Below are 24,210 nucleotides of genomic sequence, written 5' to 3' on the forward strand. Positions count from 1 at the left end.
TTATGCTCATATCAGCTCTATATCTTTATTCTGGACTCCACCAGAACATACTGCTCTCCCAAAGACCGTCTGTGACAAGACAGAAAGAGTCCAACTATGGAAGACATCATGGTCCACATCAGGACCAGTGACACTGAAACAAGACTTTACTGATCTACTGAAGACTTAGGTGTTATCAGTGGCCCTCTAGTGTTCAGTCACCCTCTCCCCCTCCTAGATTTCACTGACTGCTGGGACCTTTTTTAACTCCCTTCACCCCCAATCGGCGTCCACCTAAACCATTGGCTTTAAGTCCCAGGCCAGCTTTCGCACATTTCTCAGTTACGCCCCTCGCCATCAGAATCCTCCTTCATATCCCCGGCCTGATAAAAGTACAGCATGTCCAGTTAGCACAACCCCCACACCCAGCTGTGCAGAGGCCGCTCTGCTGAATGTTTAATCTCTTACCAATGAGTCATTTTTAATGATCTTAACACTTCTTATAATCTTGATTTTATGCTTTCAACTGAAACCATCTCTGGATGATAGAGCATTAGTACTAACACCAACATTTATTATATATTATGGATTATAATTATTGATACATTGTGTTGCAGTTCAGTTTAATGATTTATTATTCTGCTGTGGAGTTTAATCTGTAATAATCTCAAATTGCAAAGCAACAAAGTATCGGGTAAATGTAGTGCAGTAGAAGTATAACGTACCTCATAAGCATACTTAAACACAGTGCTTGAGTAAATGTACTTTCCAGCAGGTTGTTTAGTAAAGGGTTAATATCTGTTGAATCATTTTGTTTCTAATTTCCTGTTTTTATTTTCTGAAATTAACAAAAAGGAGGCGACACTCAGAAAGTAGCAGCCTTCAGTCTGTGTTGATGCATTTTTATTGATCTGAAAGTGTGTAAACCAGCTCTCTCGCACGCGCGCGCGCGCGCGCACGCGCGCGCGCACGCGCGCACACACACACACACACACACACACACACACACACACACACACACACACACACACACACACACACACACACACACACACACACACACGTCAGAGCTTCAGTTCACACATGTCTTATCAGCGTCTGTCTGATTTCACCGACAAGTTTAAAAATATAAAAAAACTGTGTTGCAGCTGCAGATCCTCATCTCTTTTTACTGGATGCATATTTTTATTTGATTGTGGCTTTAAATGATCAGAAGGCCATGAAGATATTTGTTAACATTTAAAAAAGATCACCAAAATCCTGATTCAAACAAACAGACGTCACAAAAACATCTTTAAATCTGAAATGAAATGTTTCTAAAAAAAATACTCATGTTCTGATTTTTAAAAGGAATACAAAATGTAAACACAGAGATAAATAACCAATCAGAGCGAGGATACAGACTCACCATGGACCAATCAGAGTGAGGACACAGACTCAGACCAATCAGAGCTAATTCATGATGATAATCTGCTTCAGAAACTAAACTGATGAAACAAACAAAAACTATTTTACATCAAAAACATTTACAAACTGTACAACAATATTAATAATAACAATAATAATAATATCCACAATGTTCTGATTCCGACGCCATTTTCTACTTCTTCTGGAGGTCACGGCGTGTCACATTCACCGGTCAGACACTGAGGAGGAGGAGCAGGGTATGATGGGAGGAGGAGCAGGGCATGATGGGATATGATGTTATGTGACCTCCATGGGCAGCGTGGTCTCTGACAGCCCGTTCAGAAGTCTCTCTGGCTCATGGGAGTCTCTGTCAGAAACACCAAGAATGAACCATTAGTGATGACATCACTTCCCCCAACAGCTCGAAACACCACCATCCATTTAATATTTCAGATCAAAGATGACGTTTTGGATAAACTTTGCAGGAGTGTTTCAAGTTAAACCTAGTTCAACTAATCCTGACCCTTAAACTGGATTTATGGTCGCTGTAATGTCTCTGGCACGCCCATAATGATGTCATTGCGTCGCGTTGTCATGCACCTCTGAATTTTTGGAACTAGACGTATGCGACATTTCGAAATGTTGGGAAACGGTGTGAAACGTTTGACGCTGTTTGACATGAAACGTTGGAGAAACGGTATGAAATGTTATGAAACGTGACATGTTATGAAATGTTGTGAAATGGTATGAAATGTTGTGAAACCTGAAAAGGTATGTATGAAATGTAGTGAAACGTTATGAAATGTTGTGAAACCTGAAACGGTATGAAACGTTGTGAAACTGTATGAAATGTTGTAAAACGGTACGAAATGTTGTAAAACATGAAACGGTAGGAAATGCTGTGAAACTGTATGAAATGTTGTGAAACATGAAACGGTATGAAATGTTGTGAAACTGTATTTCTTTCTTTCTCCCTCCCTCTCTCTCTCAAACCCAACCGGTCAAAGCAGATGACCGCCCACCTAGAGTCTGGTTCTGCTCGAGGTTTCTGCCTCTTAAAGGAAGTTTTTCCTTGCCACTGTCGCCAAAGTGCTTGCTCATGGTGGGAACTGTTGGGTCTCTGTAATAACATTATAGAGTCAGTCTAGACCTGCTCTATTTGTAAAGTGTCATGAGATGACTTTCGTTGTGATTTGGCGCTATATAAATAAAAATTTAATTAAATTGAATGAAACGTTGTGAAACCTGAAACTGTATGAAATGTTGTGAAACGGTATGAAACGTTGTGAAACCTGAGACTGTATGAAATGTTGTGAAACCGTATGAAACCGTATGAAACGTTGTGAAATGTTATGGAACTGTATGAAACATTGTGGAACTGTATGAAACATTGTGAAACGGTATTAAATGTTGTGGAACTGTATGAAATGTTGTGGAACTGTATGAAACGTGAAACGTGAAACCTGAAACGGTATGAAATGTTGTGAAATTGTATGAAACGTTGTGAAACCTGAAATGGTATGAAATGTTGTGAAATCTGAAACGGTACGAAATGTTGTGAAATGTTGTGAAACCTGAAACGGTATGAAACGTTGGGAAACCTGAAACGGTATGAAATGTTGTGAAACTGTATGAAACGTTGTGAAACCTGAAACGGTATGAAATGTTGTGAAACTGTATGAAATGTTGTAAAACGGTACGAAATGTTGTGAAACCTGAAACGGTATGAAACGTTGTGAAACCTGAAATGGTATGAAACGGTATGAAATGTTGTGAAACTGTATGAAATGTTGTGAAACATGAAACGGTATGAAATGTTGTGAAACTGTATGAAACGTGAAATTGTATGAAATGTTGTGAAACTGTATGAAACGTTGTGAAACCTGAAACTGTATGAAATGTTGTGAAACGGTATGAAACGTGAAATGGTATGAAATGTTGTGAAACGTGAAACGGTATGTATGAAAAGTTCTTTAATGTTGTGAAACATTGTGAACCGTTGTTTGACGTTGTGAAACGGTTTGAAACTGTGTTAAATGTTGTGAAGCAGTGTGCAGTGGGCTTTGAGGCACGTGTTCTCTCATTTGGTGGGTGTGTCAGAGGTGGTTTCTAATCTAGTTTCTCCATGTGAGTATGAACAGGACAATGGCCGGCTAAGCGACTGGACGACAGCAGAGATCATTCAGAGCGCCAAGCCCTCGTAGTTGATTTAGCCCTCGGCGTTTTATTTTAAATACGAGGACTGTAGGACGGTCTATGACTGTAACCAAGTAACCAGCTATACTGTAGAGGTGGTGTTTACCTGGGCAGGTGGACTGTAGGTGTTGTTTACCTGGGCAGGTGCACTGTAGGTGAACTGTAGGTGGTGTTTACCTGGGCAGGTGGACTGTGGGTGTACTGCAGGTGGTGTTTACCTGGCTGTGGAGACTTTGGGCACTCGATCAAGGCTGGCGGCGACGGTGGCGAGCTTTAAGGCAGACGTTGGGAGGGCGGAGGGTCGAGCAGTGTGAGGGTGGGCTGGGGAGACGGCTCCCACCTGGCTCCTCTGGTTGGGGAGGGACTGAGGGGAGGAGGAGGAGAGTGACCCTCGAGCTGAAAGACCCGACCTGCTGAGAGATGAGGAGGAAGAGTACGGAGGCCTGGAGGGACCTGGGGAGGAGGAGTTTAACACCATCAAAGTTGCAACACAAGCACATTGTAAATCCATGTTTTTGTATGAAATGTGCTATATAAATAAAGTAAATAAGTATTATTATCTGAAGGTCACCTGATAATGCGAGATACATGGATTACAGATATTTTAGAAATAAAGTCTTTGAATAACTAGATCTGCATAATCTGGAGAAAATGTGTGATCGCTGTTGGTAACATGTTTTAATATGTTGATCTCATGCCCAATATATGAACCAAGTATTTGAGGTACTGATGAATTAATGCTCCAATAGGTAATGGAAATTAAACTTCAAATATATAAAAATGAAGAGAATGAAGTCGATTTGATAAGAATACATTTGCAAGATTAAGACATCTGCAAATCTCAGATCATCTCACATCACATTTATTACTACTGATCTATGTAATAAATGTACCTGTATGTCAACACTCAACTCATAAAGCACCTTAACATATCAATAACCATAATATAGAGCAAATAGTAGTATTACTCTACATATGACTAGACACTATAGTTGTATAAATCTAAAGTATGAACCTAGTTTTCAGATTTTAGTTTAGTTCCTGATGTGCTCAAGGGCTTGTTCTTATACTTCTTATTCTTCATCTTCCATATAGATTGGCGCCACGGATGGCTGCCTCGGTCTGTTGGAGCGCATTGTTTTGCCTTGTTTTGTTTGTAAACAGTGTTTTTTGTTTTGGTTCACGGAGCTCTTTCACCAGAGAAGAGTTCATGAACATCAGGGGAACATCTCCAGTGGATTTGTTTCCCGAATTTCTTACACCTTTAACTGTTTTATGGGACATTCTGGGCAAAGGTGCTCTCACCTTTGCAGCTCTACGTCGACGTAGAGGGAAACGTGCCGGTGCGCTCGTGCGTCTTCGCCGGCGAGGACAACGCACACCGCTACCCGGAATATTTCTCTCTAACGTGCGCTCACTGGGGAATAAGATGGACGAACTCCAGCTGCTGATGAGGAGAAACAACGACTTTTATTCATCTGCTGTTTTGTGCTTCACGGAGACATGGCTGGGGGAAAGAACTCCCGACGCGGCGCTGCAGCTGGACGGATTCCAGCTTCTCCGAGCGGACCGCGACGCGCACCTCTCCGGCAAAACAAAGGGTGGAGGTATTTGTTTCTACATCAACAGCAGCTGGTGTAACGACGTGACAGTGATGCGACGGCATTGCTCTCCTTCCCTGGAAACTTTTTTCATAAACTGTAAACCCTACTACTCCCCCCGTGAGTTCGCTTCATTCATTCTGGTCAGTGTTGACATCCCACCGGAGGCCAACGTGCAGGACGCACAGCGCGCACTCGCCGATCAGATACTGGAAACGGAGCGGACCAACCCGGACTCCTTAGTTATTGTCCTCGGTGACTTTAACAAAGGTAATCTCAGACACGAACTCCCAAAATACAAACAGTTTATTAAATGCTCCACCAGGGAGGGGAACACTCTGGATCACTGTTACACCACAGTCAGTAACGCTTTTCACGCCGTCACCCGCGCTGCACTGGGACACTCTGACCACGACATGGTCCACCTGATTCCCGCATACAGGCAGAAATTAAAACTTTCTAAGCCTGTTGTGAGAACTTCGAAGAAGTGGACCAGTGAAGCTGCAGAGGACCTGAAGGCGTGTTTGGACTGTACTGACTGGGATGTTTTCAGGACTGCTACCAACAGTCTGGATGAGTACACAGAGGCTGTGACTTCATATATCAGCTTCTGTGAGGACTGCTGCGTACTAACTCGGACCAGGGTGAGTTACAACAACGACAAACCCTGGTTCACAGCAAGACTGTGACAGCTGAGGTTGGAAAAGGAAGAGGCGTTTAAGAGTGGCAACAGAGCTGAGTTTAAGGAAGCCAAGTACAAGTTTAGCAAGGCGGTGAGGGAAGCTAAACGACTGTACTCAGAGAGACTACAAGACCAGTTCTCCTCCAACGACTCTGCTTCTGTGTGGAGGGGGCTCAGGCAGATCACCAACTACAAGCCAAGAGCCCCCAACTCTGATAACGACCGACGCCTCGCCAACAGCCTCAACGACTTCTACTGTCGCTTTGAAAGACAATGGGACAGTCCTGACACCATCCCCCACACCATCACCCACCAGCTCCACCCCAACAGCCCCAACCCCCTCATCACACCTGGGGCTGAACTCTCACACCTCCTACCACCACAGCTGCCCCCCACTCCTCCAGCATCGACACCTCTGTCTGTCCTTGAAAGAGATGTGAACAGACTCTTCAAGAGACAAAACCCGCGTAAAGCTGCTGGACCAGACTCCATCTCCCCATCCTGCCTGAAGCGCTGCGCCGATCAGCTGTCTCCGGTGTTCACGGACATCTTCAACACCTCACTGGAGACATGCCACGTGCCAGCCTGCTTCAAGGCCTCCACCATCATCCCCGTCCCCAAAAAACCAGGGCCCACAGGATTAAATGACTACAGACCCGTCGCCCTGACCTCTGTGGTCATGAAATCATTTGAACGCCTGGTCCGGTCCCACCTCAAATCCATCACAGACTCTCTGCTGGACCCCCTTCAGTTCGCCTACAGAGCCAACAGGTCTGTAGACAACGCCGTCAACCTGGCTCTACACTTCATCCTCCAGCACCTGGACTCCGCAGGATCCTATGCCAGGATCCTGTTTGTGGACTTCAGCTCTGCCTTCAACACCATCGTCCCGGCTCTTCTTCAGGACAAGCTCTCCCAGCTGAACGTGCCTGATCCCACCTGCAGGTGGATCACAGATTTCCTGTCTGACAGGAAGCAGCACGTGAAGCTGGGGAAACGCGTCTCAGACTCGCGGACGATCAGCACTGGGTCCCCTCAAGGCTGCGTTCTTTCTCCTCTCCTCTTCTCCCTGTACACCAACAGCTGCACCTCCAGTCACCAGTCCGTCAAGCTCCTGAAGTTCGCGGACGACACCACCCTCATCGGACTCATCTCTGGAGAGGATGAGTCTGATGAGGGTGGGAGATTGACCACCTGGTGACCTGGTGCAACAGCAACAACCTGGAGCTTAACGCTTCAAAGACAGTGGAGATGGTTGTAGACTTCAGGAAGAGCGCAGCCCCACCCGCCCCCATCACCCTGTGTGACTCTCCAGTGGACACTGTGGAGTCCTTCCGTTTCCTGGGCTCCATCATCAGCCAGGACCTCCGGTGGGAGCTGAACATCAGCTCCCTCATCAAGAAAGCCCAACAGAGGATGTACTTCCTGAGGCAGCTGAGGAAGTTTAACCTGCCACAAAAAATGCTGGTTCACTTCCACACCGCCATCATAGAGTCCATCCTCACCTCCTCCATCACCATCTGGTACGCTGCTGCCTCCACCAAGGACAGACGCAGACTGCAGCGTATTATCCGCTCTGCAGAGAGGGTGATCGGCTGCAACCTCCCATCTCTTCAGGACCTGTACTCCTCCAGGACCCTGAGGAGAGCAGGGAAGATCGCTGCCGACCCCTCCCACCCCGGACACCATCTGTTCGACCCCCTCCCCTCTGGCAGGAGGCTGCGGTCCATCAGGACCAAAACCTCCCGCCACAAAAACAGTTTCTTCCCCTCTGCAGTCAACCTGACAAACTCTTACTGACCCCCCCCCCCCCCCCAGAACACAAACACAAGCTATACGTTATATTAACGTACATCACCCCTGTCCCCACTGCGTTACATTAACGCACTCACCCCCCTACTGGACACTTTATCTGGACACTTTACTTTATTCTGGTCACTGCACTGTTTGTTATTTATCTTATCTTATTTTTATTTTTATTCTTATTTTAGCTTTTATATTCTACTTATTTGTTATCAAAACAATAGCACCTTCAGACCACAGCAAATTCCTTGTAATGTATGTTACTTGGCAATAAACAGTTTCTGATTCTGATTTTCACTGTTGCCAACACATTAGCAAAAAAGACATCAAAACGTGCAGCCTGAATGTTGTGCTGTGACTCTTCTAGCGATAAAATGTCGACATCCACAACAATGGGACGGAGCCAGAGGTGGCATCATCGAATGGAGAGGAGCTGTAAAATCTTCTCTCTTCAGCTTCTTCGAACTATCTCATTTATATCATTTTAACTTCAAAACGCAGGAACATGTGAGCTGGTCACAGACATGTAACTATGGAATCAAACAGACTTGCACATGATGGCCGTGACAAACAGCTCCATTGACTGTAGGTCAATGTGCCTTCAAGCAGACTCTTTTCTCTCTCATGATTTTAACATTTTGGTGACTGAACTTTGGCTTTGAGTTATAAGCAAGAATTTGAGAGGTTTCTTCTCTTATAAATGAACTGTCTGACGTGTCTAAGTTGTTGTCTGTCTGCACTCGTTCAGGGAGCCACAATTACCATAGCAACCAGTGACTCAGCAGCTGCTGGGCCGAAATGAACAAAGCTGACTGTGATTGGCTAATTAGACTGCTTAACTTAGTCTAATATCCATGCTGGCTCCTTTCATGGAGCCATGTTTCATTTAATCTTGACCTGGGATGTACACTCAGCATCAGGAACACTTACATGTCTTGAGGAATTTTCCAGTTATTTTTATTGCTTCATTGTGCCTCTTCACCTTTTGTCCTCATGTTGACTTGGCTGCTGTGACACTGATACTTCTCATTGGGTTAATGAAGTTCAGCAGCATCAGTTAACCCTGTGAGGCTCAGACAAGTGAGGTAGCTCACCTGTAGGATGGAGGACTCCGTTGACGCTGGCCTTGTAGGGTTTGTTTTCACTGTTGATGTGACCATGGGGTGGAGGAGGAGCGCTGATCACAGCAGAGGCTGCAAACTGAGCGCTGGCTGAGTCCAGAGTCTTCGAACTAGACTCACCGGACCTGGTGTACTACAGACCAGAAGAGACCAGGACAGGACAGGTTAGGTTGAGACAGCACAGACACAAACAACCAATCAAAACCTACCATAAATCAGACAGATTTACAAGCACACTGCTGTGATTTGCCTGCTGCATTAGAACAAATCTCTTAAATAACTGAATTTATTATCTCTAAATATCAACAATAATTTAGTTAGAACATTCACACGATGACCATGAAAACTATTAGACCAAGACCGTCAAAGACAGAGTTCTGGCAAACCTCTAGTGGTGAGGAAATTGTGAAGCAGTGGTGATACGTGCTTATGTGCTTATGTGTAGGCATGTTCTATGTTTCTGTATTATGGGTATTATTTTATGTCATGCATTATATGTGTTGTGTGCCTGTACATAAAGCTGTGTTGTTTATATATATGTATATACATATATATACATATAACCTGTGTTCGGTGCAGAGCTGTGTGTCTGTATGAAGCTGTGTTGTTCTGTTGTTGCAGCTGTTCCAGCTGCAGTTTCTGCATCCGGACCAGCTGCTGCTGATGACTGTGGTACTGCTCCTCTGTGATGCCCCCTGCTGGCACACAGCGAAAAGACATGTTAACACACACACGTTATTTAACAGGAGCTTCCTCTAATTAATAATGAAACTAATAACATTCATCAGGTATTCACAGGACCCGCCTGCTAACTCACCTGATCCGCAGTTGTCAGGTGACAGAAAACAGGCGAGTCTGTTCTCCTCCACAGAGGACCCTGTGGTCCTTCTGCCCCCCTCCCTCTGGTCCTGAACCAGTCTGGGTCTGAAGCAGAACCTCCTCAGGGTCTGAATGTTGTTCAGGACTGCAGTTAGGGAGGGGATGGTGGTTCCTGAGGTCAGGGGGGGTTTCTGCTGCAGTGCTACTGGGTCATTGAGTAGGCAGGTGCTGGTCCTGGTCCTGGTCCTACACACTGGATGTGTTAACGAGTCCAGCTGCTTCAGTACTGGATCCAGACCTGAGGAGGCTCGGTCCAGGAGGATCCTGATCCGAGAGAGATGGAGAAAAGGCATCAGCTTGAATAAGTGTAAACATTAATTCATTATTCAGTTATTAACTTAATCCATTATTCTCATCTATAATGAACTGTCACGTAGTCACATGTTTGTATGTTCAATAAGAACTGTTTTAGGGATTTTAATGATTAACCATTAATCGATTAATTGCTTTATATAACAATTGATAATTGTTAATAAAAATATATTAACCAGCAATGTGCATTTTTGTCCCATTCCTTCAGAGCTCTCATATGTTAACTTTTATACCACAAGAGGGTGCACTTCACCTCTGCAGGTCAGAGAAAATACTGCTGTGTTGGGGGTGCAGATAACCAGTTCCTTTGTTGCCATAGCAGTCATTAAGAAGTACTAGTACAGCAGTGTGGTAAGACTACTTGAAGTATGTGGCGATGGAGATGGGCTGAGGACACAGCCTTGTGGGGTTCCAGTGTTGGTGGTGATTGTTGGGGATGTTGCATACCCTTACATTCCAGGAGGAGGAGTGGGGTGACGTTGAGGTTCTGGAGCTTCTTCATTATCGTGTTGAATGAGAAAGAGGATTCTGATGGAATCGCCTGGTGATTCCAGGTGTTGTAGCAGGGGATGGAGGAGACATGCTACTGCATCCTCAGGTCCCCTTTTGGCCTTGTAGGCGAACTGGTGATGGTCCAGCTGTAGACTGGCCTCTGACATGATTGTGCTCAGCACCAGCTTTTCCAGACACTTCATGATTACTGAGGTAAGTTCAAATGGCCGATAGTGATCAATTTCTTTGGTACCGGTATGATGGTGGATGTTTTCTGGGGGGGGGGGGGGGGGGCTGCAGACTAAACTCACTACCCACATTCATATGAATGGGAGGACTGGTGTTTTTAGCTGCAACTCCTGATTTGATCTTACTGGGATGCCGTCAGGTACTGGGGCCTAGCTTGGTTTGCGGTAGCTGAACTGGATTATACCCAGTGGGGGTGCTGGTCCAGTGTTCATGTTGCTAAATTCCTGTTCAAGTGTACCTTTGCATCCGAGTTCAGCTTTTACAATGTCCTTTTTAATAGTGCTGCTGATGGATTTGGGGGAAGCCCAGACCTTGCGTTTAAAAGGTTTTTTGATTTCCTTTAAACTCTATTTGATGTGGGGGGTATTGAGGTTTAGAGTTTATGGGAATTGTGGTTGTGATACAGGAGTACTGTAGTTTGTTCTCGTTTAGATCTCCGTCAAAAATATCCCACAGCGATGATGTCCCTGAAGTCCCTTTCCACCATGCATTTAGAATGCAGTATGTCCACTTTATTCTGGAGACCTTCCATTTGACAGGATGATGGAGGGAAGAGGAGGGCAGAAAGATGGTCTTCTCAGCCTGCTGTGCACCCCTCCTCATCTACCAGCAGCTGGTTTGGTGTTGCAAAGGGAAGAAGACCGGAGCAGGAACAGCTCTTCCCGGCTGTCCGTGAGTACTGTGTTGCAGAGGACGTAGCTCAAAACTGTGACTAATAATCCAAAATCACAAATATGACCCAGATTGCCTTGTGTGGATCATCTTAACTTAACGTTGACAATAGTAGCCGAAAGACACAATAACAGACAAGAACGCAAGTCGACAGGTCGGCTGACGTGGAGGCAGGTACAGACTGTTGATGATGGTGGTTAGTATCAGTAGATTAGAGTTTACCTGCCCCCTCGTCCTATCCTGCGGCGGCTCAGTCCCATCCAATGCGGAGGCAGTTCAGTGAGAGAGTGACGGAGACATTGAGGAAGGAGCTTTGGACGTTCAACTCCACCCATCTGCTCCGTACAAGGCTGCAGAAACAAACACACATGGAGAACATTATCAATATTTATTAACCCCTGAAGTGTCCATGTGTAATAACTTCTTTAACAGTATCAACAGTATTTAAAAGCAGAGTAGACTGATTACTGAAGGTGACAAATATCTGTTTTGAATTTTACAGGCCAAATTTAAAAACATAGAAAAACAGCAGCACGCTCACAGCCTGGACTCAATGGAAAAGTACAATTTATGAAGACATGAACTCATAAACACAGACACTTTAGAAAGAGGTTGATAAAGAAGTTACAAACATTCTCTCTTTGAAAACATCATTATTCATTTACTGTACCTTTATTTTTCAAAATAAAAAGGAAAATCAGTTGTTCGGGTTTGTTACTTGAAAAGAAGACAATTTTCATCCTGTCAGATTACCATTTAAACGGCGCTCATTTCAGTCAATCAGGCTTACTTTCAGGCTGACTCACCCAAGCCCTGTTCTTCCAACGTGGTTTAACAAATTTAACAAGCTGTTACCAGGCTAAAACAATCCTGTTTATTCTCATCCAGAATAATTATGCGCTCTTATTTTGAAATAAAAGCAATCACTACTGAGCAGACTCTGGCTCCAAATGACATCACCAGCGCAAGATGGCAGCGGCGGTATCCGCGAGAGTTTGGCTTCATTTTTGTACCGTGGAGGAAGTGGAGACACATCGGCCATCTTTATATATACAGTCTGTGGTGGAGATGTGTCGGCCATCTTTATATACAGTCTGTGGTGGAGTCTCTTTCACGTTTTGCACACTCATTTTAATTGGACACAATTGCATTTTTTGCCCTTATAATACTTATATAAATGAGATTTGTTTTTGATTTTTAACATTTCTAAAAACATGTTTTCACTTTGTCATCATGGGTTATGTGTGTGCAAAACATGAAGGGGTCTGAATACTTTTTTACTGTGTATTCAAAATCTGAATCCAGATCTGTTTCAGTTTTAAGTATCTGTTCAGTATTCAGTCTACATACTGAATGTGTGTTTAAATTAAAATGAAGCCAATAATCATCCTTGACTGAAGTCTCAGTGAGATACACATTTCTCTTCATTTTAAAAGTCACTAAATAAAAATCAGTCATAAATAAGAGGAATTTAAACAAGGCTGATGTCGCAGCTACAAACAGAATCAAACTGAACTTTCTACAACTCTAAACTAACCTGGCTGCTGTCAAAGCTGTTCCATCTACGCTGCATCTTATACATTCAGTTTCAGCTCTTTTTATATGAAGAAGGATTTGCACCCACGAAATATAATGACAGCCAACAGATCAGCTGATCTGAGCTCAGATGTATGCGTTTCTGTGGTTCAGTCAGTTGTTGCTGTAATGTTTTACTTTCCGTAAACTCTGATCAGTTTCAGCTCTCAGGTCTGACAGTCAGAGTCATGAATTAAACTCAGTCTGATCTCTGATCAGCTCTGAGTTTCTTTATGAAACAAACTGATCCTGGTTTTCTTCACAATAAGAGCTCCCTCTTCCTCCTAACACAGGATTACATTACATGTACACTCTCATGAACACTTAAATATAAAGCAACATGTACGGAAATACTGTAAACAGACAAATATATGAATTAATACCTGGAACTTCACAGGATAACAAACTGTATTAAGATGTTCTAGATTCAGTTATATAGTCTGGATCCTTCCTGTCTCTGTGCTGCGATGATGATGATGACTAATTATTATTATAATTAATAATAATAAATGTTGTGTTAATTTAGTTTCATCTCTAGCAGTGCATCACATTTATAAACCACATGCTGTATGTAAACTGCAGGTGTCAGATATGTAGTGGAGAAATACTTGGTCCCACTGTCAGTACTCTGGTACTACATGTACATGTTGTATTTTAACCATCTTAGTACTCACAGAGAGATATTGACATCCAGCTTTCCTCCTGAAGACGAAAACTCCATCAGGATTATTTTCTTCATCAGGTGAAGACGGAGGTGACTGAAGGGACATGAACACACTCAGATTCAGTATCAGAGACATCAGATCAGTTTGTAATCACATGATGATCAGACAGATGTGACACTGACCAGCGGTGGAGACGGACTGTCATCTTCTCCGGAGCTGTGGAAGTCGTACTGTTTGATGTCGGCCTTGTTGACGGTGAAGGGACCGGGGGGTCGACCAGGACGTCTCTGTGGGGGATACAATCTGTCCCGTCTGATGTTCTTCTTCTTTGGTCTGATCAGGTCGAAATCAAGCTCGTCTCTGACGGAGGCCTTCTTCTGCATCTGAAACACAAACAGTGAAGAGCTGAAAATATCAGATCTGTGTGGAGCGATGAGGAGGCTGTAACCTTCCTCACAACACAAATGTCATATTTCCATCATGTTCTCCCCGTGGTTCTCCATCGTTTGAGCTTCGACTGGAGCTCTTTTAATGATGTTTTCTTCTCCTGCAACCTTTTAATGGCAGCAACTGGAGAATTAGCTCCGTTTATTAGCCCCACCAGCTGTTTCTCTCCATCAACCAGTGTTCACACAGAAACAAGCAGCAACATTATATTTAATTCAACTTTCAAATCTGAGCTCCATTTTGATGAAACTTGACTGAGTGCTCAGCAGCAGCAAATCATTTATACAAACTAATGATTTGGTGTGGTTCGACCATGAGTCCTGAGTCTTCATTGGTCAGAACATCAACATGTTGACAGCTCGTGTGATCCCGTTACAAGACGCTCTCTAGTTTTAAAGATTGTAACTATTAGCTATCACACTAGCTAGCTAGCATAATTCAAGCATTCCAGTCCTCTCGATAAGTGAACTTTAAGGTTCCCTACCTTGAACCTGATGTCAGTCTTGTGTCTGTGGCCGTTGTTAAGAGGGACTGCAGTGCTGTATGCTGGTTTCTCCACCAGAGGGAGTGATACCTCTCTGAGGGCATCTCCACTGAAATCTCCCATCTGATACCTGAATACAGAGAAATCGTCAACACACCACTCATCAAACCTTCAGTGGAAACTGTTCCACTGTAGCGCCTCCTGCTGGTCACAAGACTAACATTCATGCAAATAAGTGAGGGGTGAAAACAGTGGAGGATGCTTAAGCAGAGAAAAACATTGAGCTGCTGGGTACATTATTAATCCCAGCCAATCACACGACCCATCACTTCAGGGACACACTGCATGTGTGGAAGGAGCTACAGACTGTAAAACCAGTTTCTTCTTTTGAAAAGGTCCCACATAATGCTCATTTCAGCTGTATGTTCTTATTCTGGGACTCCACGAGAGCAGCTCTGCATGATTCTCAGTTAATTCATCTTATACTGGCCTTCATGCAGCCCCTCAGTTCACCCCCCCCTCACCTCCTCTCCACCACCTCCAGGGTGAGGTGCAGCAGCTCTCTCTTGGACTTTTCTCTCCTCTTGATCATCTCCAGGATGGTGACGGTACGGCTGAACTCTCTCCTCAGTCTCAACATCTTCTCATACGATGCCTCGTCGTTCTTACGGTTCTGAAAAACATAATTACATCAGTTATTCAGAGACTCTTTCATTCCATGTCGTCTTTATTACTTACTGAATAAAATGTGTCAACTGAACTGAAGTCACAACATGTCTCCATTTAATATGAGTCGCTGCACTTCAGCTAACCTTTGTTATTTGACATAAAACCACATCAACGTCTTAACAGATTCTTAAAGTGTTCTGTTGGTGACATTCACACTTTCATTTCTATTATTCCATATGGCTCAAACAGAGAATGAAGAGTCTACACATGTTTAAATAACAGCATTATATTGTATTTTATCTCTACATATCTCATGATATGTAATTGATCTGAAAATGTACGGAGGCTGGGAGGTGTCATGATACATGTGATACAGTAAACTGTGTTTTCATTATTTACTTTAATGATCAGAGAGCTTGTGTTCAGTATGGAAAGAAAACAGTAAAGTAAGAATGTCCTGACAGATTGAATGAATCTGTGTGTTACAGCTGATGTGTTGGTGAAGGTCATTCACCACTAGATCCTATTAATGATCGTAAAGTCTGAAAACAGGCGTCTGTCACCAAAAACAATATAAAATAGAGAAAATTAATGAGTGTTTTTTCTCTTAACCCACTCACACGTAAAGCCACTGATGACCCCACATCAACCTCATTCATTGATCAAGTCAGTAAAGGAAGACCAGATATTCTTACAGCTGCCATGAGATGAACAACACCGAAGTCGAGTTTTAGGGACTTCAACCTTACTGTCTTATTTTCAGGCTGATTCCAGAGATTTATGTTTAATTCTGAACGTTTAGACAAGGGATGCCACAGAGAGGACATTTTCCCACCAGTTGCGTTCCGCCCCTTTTGGCAGCCTCACTCGATTTCACCCGTAAAAATCAAAAGCTCTTTCGATCGATTGTCGATTTACAATCAAAATCGTGACATCAATAATATTGTATATTGCGGCATAACCTAAAAATAGAGATATTAATTATAAGCCATATCGCAGCCCATATACCGTTAACATACTGGTAACACCGTGTAACACGACTACCACGGCTAGTCTAAAGATCGTCCACCATCTTTGTTTTTAGATGTTTTATTACAGAAAGTGTATGAAACCCATGATCAAAATAGTCACACATTCATTGTCATTGTGTTACTTTTGGATGGAATAAATTATTCCCCTTTATGCTAGGGGCCTCTGAGATCCACTGGTCTAGACCAACAAAAACACACAAAACATTCAACGTGGAGAAGCTTTGAAACAGTTTCAGTCTCTACTTTACTAAGGAAAAAAAACTGCTCCATTCAAATCAAATTGAATAAATAAAAAGATATTTAGAGACTTCAGTCACTCTAAAATCCTGCCATGACATCAACATCTTCTTCTGAAAGTAAGTAAGTTTTATAGAACAAAACATTTAGGAATAGCAATAAGATAATCAGCAAGTTTAAATAAAAAACACATTGTGGACTGACCTTTCTGGTCTGCATCTTCTCGGTTCTCCGCCTGAAGGCCACGTACGCGTCGTTGTTGGTGGACCCATCTCTTTTCTCCTGTTTGATGTGAGGAATCAGCGACGGACCATGACAGTTCTTCCTCTTCCTCACCCAGTAATCATACACCGACTTCAGCAGGTAGTCATCCTCGTTCAACAGCAGCTTCGCCTCTGACAGAGAGACCAGCTGAGGACAAAACCAGAACCACAGAGACCCGCTGAAAACAAGACAGGAGGAAGCTAAGGCTGTTACTTTCAAAAAGTCAAGTTCAAATGAACTTAAACAGTTAGAACATGTTGTTCGTTGAATGAATTCAAATGTGATGAGAGTCTGAGAGGTAGAGTCTGAGAGAGAGAGTCCAAGAGAGAGAGAGTCCGAGAGAGAGAGTCCGAGAGAGAGAGAGTCTGGAGATAGAGTTGGGGAGAGAGAGTGAGTCGGAGAGAGCGAGTCCGAGAGAGTCCGAGAGAGAGCGAGTCTGAGAGAAAGAGTCCGAGAGTCTGAGAGAGAGAGAGAGAGAGTCGGAGAGAGAGAGTCAGAGTCGGAGAGAGAGAGAGTCCGAGAGAGAGAGAGAGTCCGAGAGAGAGAAAGAGTCAGAGAGTCAGAGAGAGAGAGAGAGAGAGAGAGTCGGAGAGAGAGAGAGAGAGAGCGAGTCGGAGAGAGAGTGAGTCGGAGAGAGAGCGAGTCTGAAAGAGAGTCCGAGAGAAAAAGTCCGAGAGTCTGAGAGAGAGAGAGAGTCGGAGAGAGAGAGTCAGAGTCCGAGAGAGAGAGAGAGTCCGAGAGAGAGAGAGTCCGAGAGAGAGAAAGAGTCAGAGAGTCAGAGAGAGAGAGAGAGACAGAGAGAGAGAGAGAGAGCGAGTCGGAGAGAGAGTGAGTCGGAGAGAGAGCGAGTCTGAAAGAGAGTCCGAGAGAAAGAGTCCGAGAGTCTGAGAGAGAGAGAGAGAGTCTGAGAGAGAGAGAGTCGGAGAGAGAGAGTCGGAGAGAGAGAGTCGGAGAGAGAGAGTCAGAGTCTGAGAGAGGGAGAGTCTGAGTCTGAGAGAGAGAGAGTCTGAGAGAGAGAGAGGGAGTCAGAGATACAGTGAGCTCATGAACATGTGGTCAGTGACGTCAGACAGATGGTGTCCCCCTTCAGGAAACTCTGGATATTTTCATACAGCTGTTCTGAGTGTGGAGAGTGGGCCGTCAGACGAGGTCCTACAGGTGACGTCGCTTGGCCGGTTAATAAACTGTTGGGTTTGAATTCAGGTCATTACAGTTCAAACATCTCATATTTTCCCACATTCAAACAAAAGATTTAATTTTGAATAAAAGGTGACAGCTCTAGAGGAGAGTAAGGGTCTAGTATAAAACCTGGTTCTGAGGTGTACCTCACTGCAGAGGAATCTCAAATATCCAACAGACGTCAGTTCAAGTTAGAAACAGACGGTGTATCTTTTGAACACCTGAGTACATTTATAACCGATACTGCAACTAACTAATAAATCTAAAAACTAACGCTACTCCCCTAAAGGAAGAAATACACAACAAGACTCAGTTATGGACCGTATGGTATACATAGCATCTTAAGGCCACTTCACCTGATATCAAGTGAGCTGCATTGAAAAAAATATATATTTAAGTGTTGAAACAGTGCAAGCTCTAAAGTTTCCTTCACATGTAACCTGCAGGGTTGAACTGTATGTAAATGTTCAAACTTTAGTGAAGCATTTACATGATAGTTTAGGCTGAAGGATTGTATCTCATTATAGTTTTCTTTTTCTCCGATATCCGATCAGTGATTTTGGCCAGTACTGGACCGATACCGAGTATCAGATTGGCACATACCTAAATTAGAATATATTTTAGAACACGTCCACCTGTTAGAAATAAAGAAATCAATAACTTCATTAGACCATCTCTCATAGTGAAGCAGTGTGTGTGTGTGTGTGTGTGTGTGTGTGTGTGTGTGGGGGGGGGGGGGGGGGGGGGGGGGGCACAATTTATGTGATTAATTGTCCATTAATCAGAGAGGGAACTCTTCGACAATGAAAATAATCCCTTGTCTCCAGGGTTACCTGCTGAGCTCAGACAGTGTGACCTGGTCTGTGTGGGGCCTATTCCAGAGAGCAGGTTTAACCAACTCTGACTCTCCACAATCCACAATCATCCTCACATCATCTCTGACTAACCACTCAAAACATGACACATGATTATTCATTGATCAATGTCACTGATGTTTGTAAAGACGTACACTTGTGCAGATGAATGAGGACATGAAGCTGTGTCGGAGACAGAGAGACGCTCAGTGAGCAGGTTAGTTCACAGCGTTTGTTACCATAGTAATTGACCCAGAGTCAGCTCTGTTTCTGGACCTGAAGACCCAGAGTGTCCCTCATCTCAGGGTTAACTAACTCCGTGTCACTAAACCAGATCTCTGGAACAGGGCCTTGGCGTGTGTACAGACAGCCTTCAGGATCCACTTTGTACCTGGTGTGTGCTGGCCTTCTCCAGTCGGTCCACCATGGTCTCAAACTGCAGAGGTTTGATCTCCATCTTTCGGTTCAGTCTGTTGAGCAGTGTCTCGTCCTCCGAGTCCATGTCGTAGTCTGGCTGCTCCAGGTCCAGACCCAGAGCTGCAGGACCACAAACAGAACATACATACTGATAACTGACGAATCTGAACACTCTGCCGATTCTGATCCACATTGCCACATAGATAAACTGAGCAATAGAGGGGGTGTCAGACAGTGTGCCGACATCGTCCAGCTGAAGTCGGGTCTGGCTGTGGAAACACTTCAAACATGACATTTACGACGGCACCTGAACGTGTTGATTAGAAACAAAACCAGACTGGAAGGAGAGTCCTCCTCCCCACAGCGCCCAGGCAGCCTCTCACTGTAGATTCAGACCAAAGTAATAACTGATGCTACAGGAGTGTTTATCTCTGCAGATATGAGACCGACATGGCAACCATGACCCCAAAACCGAGGTTCATACCGAACTGTGACTCTTGTGTACCATTACACCTCTAGTGTTGGACGCCTTGTCGTATTTAATGTGTTAATATTAACGTTACACATCTTATTTTAACTGATGAGGGTAGTTGGACTGGCTAGCTAGTAATGTTAGCCTCCACACTAAAGTGAACGGCCAGAGCAAAGTGATGTATGATAAGTTAGCTAGCTAGCTAACACATCAGCTAGCTAATATTAGGCCTGTCTGAGTTATTCATAAACCTTCGTTTGACCAGTATATTACTGAACCCGTCCGTCACACGCCGCGCCACCCACCACCACAAGAAAATTCTCAACCTGTAGGAAACACTGTGTATAATCCTGATCCAGGTACAGTGCCTCCAGTGCTCCCTGATGTATTACAGAGGTAGATCAGTATGAAGGAGTACTCACGCTGTAAGTGGATCAGCTGTTTGGGAACTCTGACCTCTCCTTTGTACAGACGGTCATAGTAGGTGGTGTTACTCTCTGCTTCAGGTACGGGGATCACCATGTTCTCCTTCTTCTCCCTGAACACCTGCTGGGCTGAGATGGCCCTCTGCAGGTGGTGCTCCTGAAAGACCACCAGAGAGACACACAGGTAACTGTGCTGCAAGACATGACCTGGACACTCTGTGGTCCTGTTCAGACCGAGAACCTGGACCATTTCTGAACTCATCCATCTGCGGACCCTGTTTACTCTGATGTTTCAGATCAGATCTCTGATCAGTTTAAATGCACCGAAGAGGCCTTGAAGACTGAAAGCAGCTCTGGAGGTTCGAGACTCATTCTGTCCAGATGTCAAAAAGACACATCTGTAATCTTTGCTCCTCCCACAGTGTAACTATGTCTGTCTGTCTGTCTCTGAGCCGTCTGTTCTCCGTCTCTAGCTGTTAGCTAATACTAGTTAAACTGTTATTGTTGTAAACTGCTAAAGGTCAGAAGTTCTTCTTCTTGTGTTTTTGTCAGTTAGCAGCTTCAGCTGCATCAGCACATTCTTCTGGACCGGAGGAGGCCCGACCCTGATTTACATGTAGCCCAGAAAACAAAGACAGAGTGTAATCAGATTTGTGACTGACAGAGACGCAGATATGTGACTGAGTGTCAATGACAGAGACATCAATGTCTTTATCTGGTCCGTGACTCCTGAGAGGACTTGAAGTGGAGCTGACTGATGGACGTTCATCCGGCTCACTGAGCTGTTTCACACTGAATACGACAAGTCACAATAAAATGATCCACATCATGTGTATTACATATGTCCTGTCCCTTTTTTGGACAACATGTGTTTTAGAGTGCGAGTAGTTTTAGGATGGTGGGTGTTGTTCTGAATCATGTGATCTCTTTGTTATATGTGGATGTGTTTGTAAATAAAGACCTGAACAAGAACTTGTCGGTCAAATCGTCCCTTTCTTTGGTATCAGAACTGAAATAATTAATCGATCAACAGAAAATTCATTTGCAACCGTTTTGATTATCTTTGTCACCCAAAATAGTCTTCATTGGTTCAGGTTCTTTAGTTGAAGACGCAGTGAAACCATCTGAATGATCACAAGTAACAGAACTCTGATTGTCACTTTTCAATGTGCATCACTGGGGGTCAAAGGACTAAAACAGACACGAGCTGCACACACGGGTGCTTCGCTGTCACCTGGATGAAGTGGCTCCTCTGTCTGATGACCAGCAGCGTTCTGCCCTCTGAAACTGTCTGCAGGCTCTTATCCCTGTAAACTGCACTCATGGCGTCACTGTAGCAGACTGACACGCTGAAGCTAATGTAGCAGTGATTACCTAGCAGCTAGCCCGGGTACCAAGGATACGGATCGCTCTGCGTCGTCCGTTGCCATGCCAACTACGTAAAAACTTCAACGTCACAGCCACAGAAAGCGCCCACACATCATTGGCGCTACTCTAACAGCGCAAGCTGTACGTAATGAGTACGTAAGCTGCACACATTCATGTATCTGGCCCGCTCCTCGTGCACAGCGTACGGACAGAACTGTACGTAAGTATGTCGTGAATCCCACAGTAGCACCGAGCTAACGCTATCGCCTACAGACAGACTTTAAATTAAAACATGTCCGTACCAGCTCTTCTTCTTTCTCCATCCCTGTCGGCATCTGCGGGACGGCCCGGTTAATGGACACGCAGTCGGTCAGATCCGGCAGGTCTCTGTTGCGATAAACCGGGAGCGGTTTGGCGGCGTCTAGCGCTCGCGCCCGGAACGAGAGTTTACTCATTGTTTGCGCCAAATCAGCGACAATCCGAGGGAAACGTGAATCCCGCCACAAACCCGCACCAATACCGTCGTGAATCAGCTCCGGACGCGACTGTGTCCGCCGCAGTAGATCTCATCGGTGTCCGCTGCTCCGGTAACCGGCGGGAGGACTCGTCAGTGTGCGGGTTTAACGGGACGTAGAGGCCGTTTCTCCGGGCTGCTCTGCTTCCTGCGCCGTGGAAAACATGGCGGACATGTCCACACCAGCGGCGGAGCAATCCCATCAGCCACCGCGGCACATCTAAAAAAAAAAAACACACACTGGAGACATGAAGGTGCGCGCGCAGCTCCTGCAGGCAACGTTGTATCAAGAATCCAATGAAGTTATAAAAGCGTTGTAGGACTCTTTATTAACAAACAGCTTGGTGAACCTAATATATATAAACAGATAATGCCAGGGGATGAGAAACAGACAGAACTGTTATACAGGGGATATAGATTCATTGATGTAATATATTGTTTGAGAGATGTTTTTAAAGTAAAAAAACAAACAATACATTTTCATAGGAAAGAGAAAACACTTTTCTGTGACGTTCTCCCAGTTCCTCTGGACCATGTGTTTTGTTCTGTCTTTTCCCAGAAACCCTCCCAGATACTTTAGGCCGTCTGTTCTCCAGGCCAGGCGAGGGCTTCACTTTTCTTCCAATTCATCCTCGCTGCTGATGCAATAGTAAACTTCTCCACAATAGTGGCTAGAAGGTCTGCATCCCTCTGGCTTCCAATAAAAACAACAACGTCATCGGCTTATGCCCATAAAACATTGTTTCCACTAAAACCAGGTAAAACCAGTCCTTGGATGCTGGAGCATATTCTGCTCAGTAGGGGTTCAAGGGAGAGTGCATAGAGCATCCCCGACAGAGCACAGCCCTGCCGGTCCCCTCTACACACTCTAAAAGGAGCACACAGACCGCCGTTAAACTTCAGCACACTCTCCACATCACTGTACAACACCTTGATCTTAGCTATGAAACCTGCACTGAACCCAGACTTCTCCATGACCTTCCAGAGGAAGTTGTGCTCAACGCGGTCAAAAGCCTTTTCCTGGTCTAGAGAAATCAGACCAGTGTTTATACCCAACGAGCTAGAGATCTCCAAAACATCCCTAATTAGGTAGACATTGTCTACCATGGACCTGCTGGGCACACAGTAGGTCTGGTCCCGATGGATGACCTGCTCCATAGCTCCCCTCAGCCTGTTGGCAGAGGCCTTGGACAGAAGCTTGTAATGCACACACAGCAAACACGGGACACGGGACGCCAGTTTTTGATGTCCTGCAGGTTTCCGTTCTTGGGTGGGAGCGTGAGAACAGCTCTGCGGATTCTGAAATCAGGACCTGACCAGTGCACCCTGTACTTTACCATCTAGCATGTTGGCTAAAGCCAGTTTTTTTACTTTGAGGACTTCAATATATCCTCGATCTCCTGTGGACTCACTCATTTTCTCGAGTTCCACTATAGCACTTTCCAGGTCCTTCATAGATCTGGTGACGTCTCGTGTAACATTGAGGGCGTGCTGTTGACATAGAAGTTTAATCTCACTAGTCTTACCATGGTCCCACCACAGTCTGAGACTGCTAAAATCACCCTTCCTCTGTCTAAAAACACCCCAGAAATACACAAGAACCTCCCTGAACTTTTTGTCAAATGTTAAAACTGAATTAAAATGCCAAGCGACACTGGAGAGAAGTTCCTGGAGAAGAGGAAGCCCACTCCTCCACTTTAAAATGGCTTCTCTCTCGCTCTCTCCTCCTGTCTGCCTCATTTCCAGTGTCACTGTGTGTTTCTTGTAAGAACATGACACCAATGTGTCATAATAATAAGTGCTCTTTTTTCTGCTTCTCTGGCTCCATTGACATTTAAACTCCCCACTCTAAAAACGTCCATGTTAAGTGAGTAATGACATTTACGACGTAATGTTAAAAACAACATTTAAAACCAATAAGTTCATTAAAACACACATTGTTAGTTTTTGGCATCATCACTGTTCGTTTGTTTCTTTACTTTAAGCAAAAGTTTTTTCAACCTAAAACCCTCCTGGTCAGTGAGGCCAGACTCCTCTCTTTGGCTCATATGGAGTCTGGCCGATGAATAAAACACTGATAAATCAGGGAAATGGTCTTCTACTTTGACACCATGTTGATTCTTTGTCTGCTGGAGAAACGACCTGATCTTTTCTGCAGTGTACAGCTTTCTCTGCTGGCTGCTGCTCAGTGTAAAACACGGTACATCACTGCTGTC

General features: G+C 44.5%; 1 protein-coding gene across 1 annotated transcript; it reads right to left on the reverse strand.

The window, feature by feature from the left end:
• Positions 1-865: 865 nt before the first annotated feature.
• Positions 866-22,008, reverse strand: epc2 (enhancer of polycomb homolog 2 (Drosophila)). The gene is made up of 14 exons (XM_070914750.1): positions 21,783-22,008; positions 20,110-20,269; positions 19,190-19,335; positions 16,706-16,912; positions 15,089-15,237; positions 14,514-14,694; positions 13,816-14,010; positions 13,643-13,726; positions 11,616-11,743; positions 9,607-9,932; positions 9,354-9,487; positions 8,763-8,922; positions 3,801-4,035; positions 866-1,753 (listed from the first exon to the last, which is right to left on the reverse strand). The coding sequence occupies exons 1-14, from the start codon at positions 21,933-21,935 to the stop codon at positions 1,684-1,686; spliced, it is 2,328 nt and encodes a 775-aa protein (XP_070770851.1). The 5' UTR covers positions 21,936-22,008; the 3' UTR covers positions 866-1,683.
• Between the last annotated feature and the right edge of the window lie 2,202 nt (positions 22,009-24,210).

This window comes from Enoplosus armatus, chromosome 11 (assembly GCF_043641665.1).
Source record: "Enoplosus armatus isolate fEnoArm2 chromosome 11, fEnoArm2.hap1, whole genome shotgun sequence".
Lineage (NCBI taxonomy): Eukaryota > Metazoa > Chordata > Actinopteri > Centrarchiformes > Enoplosidae > Enoplosus > Enoplosus armatus.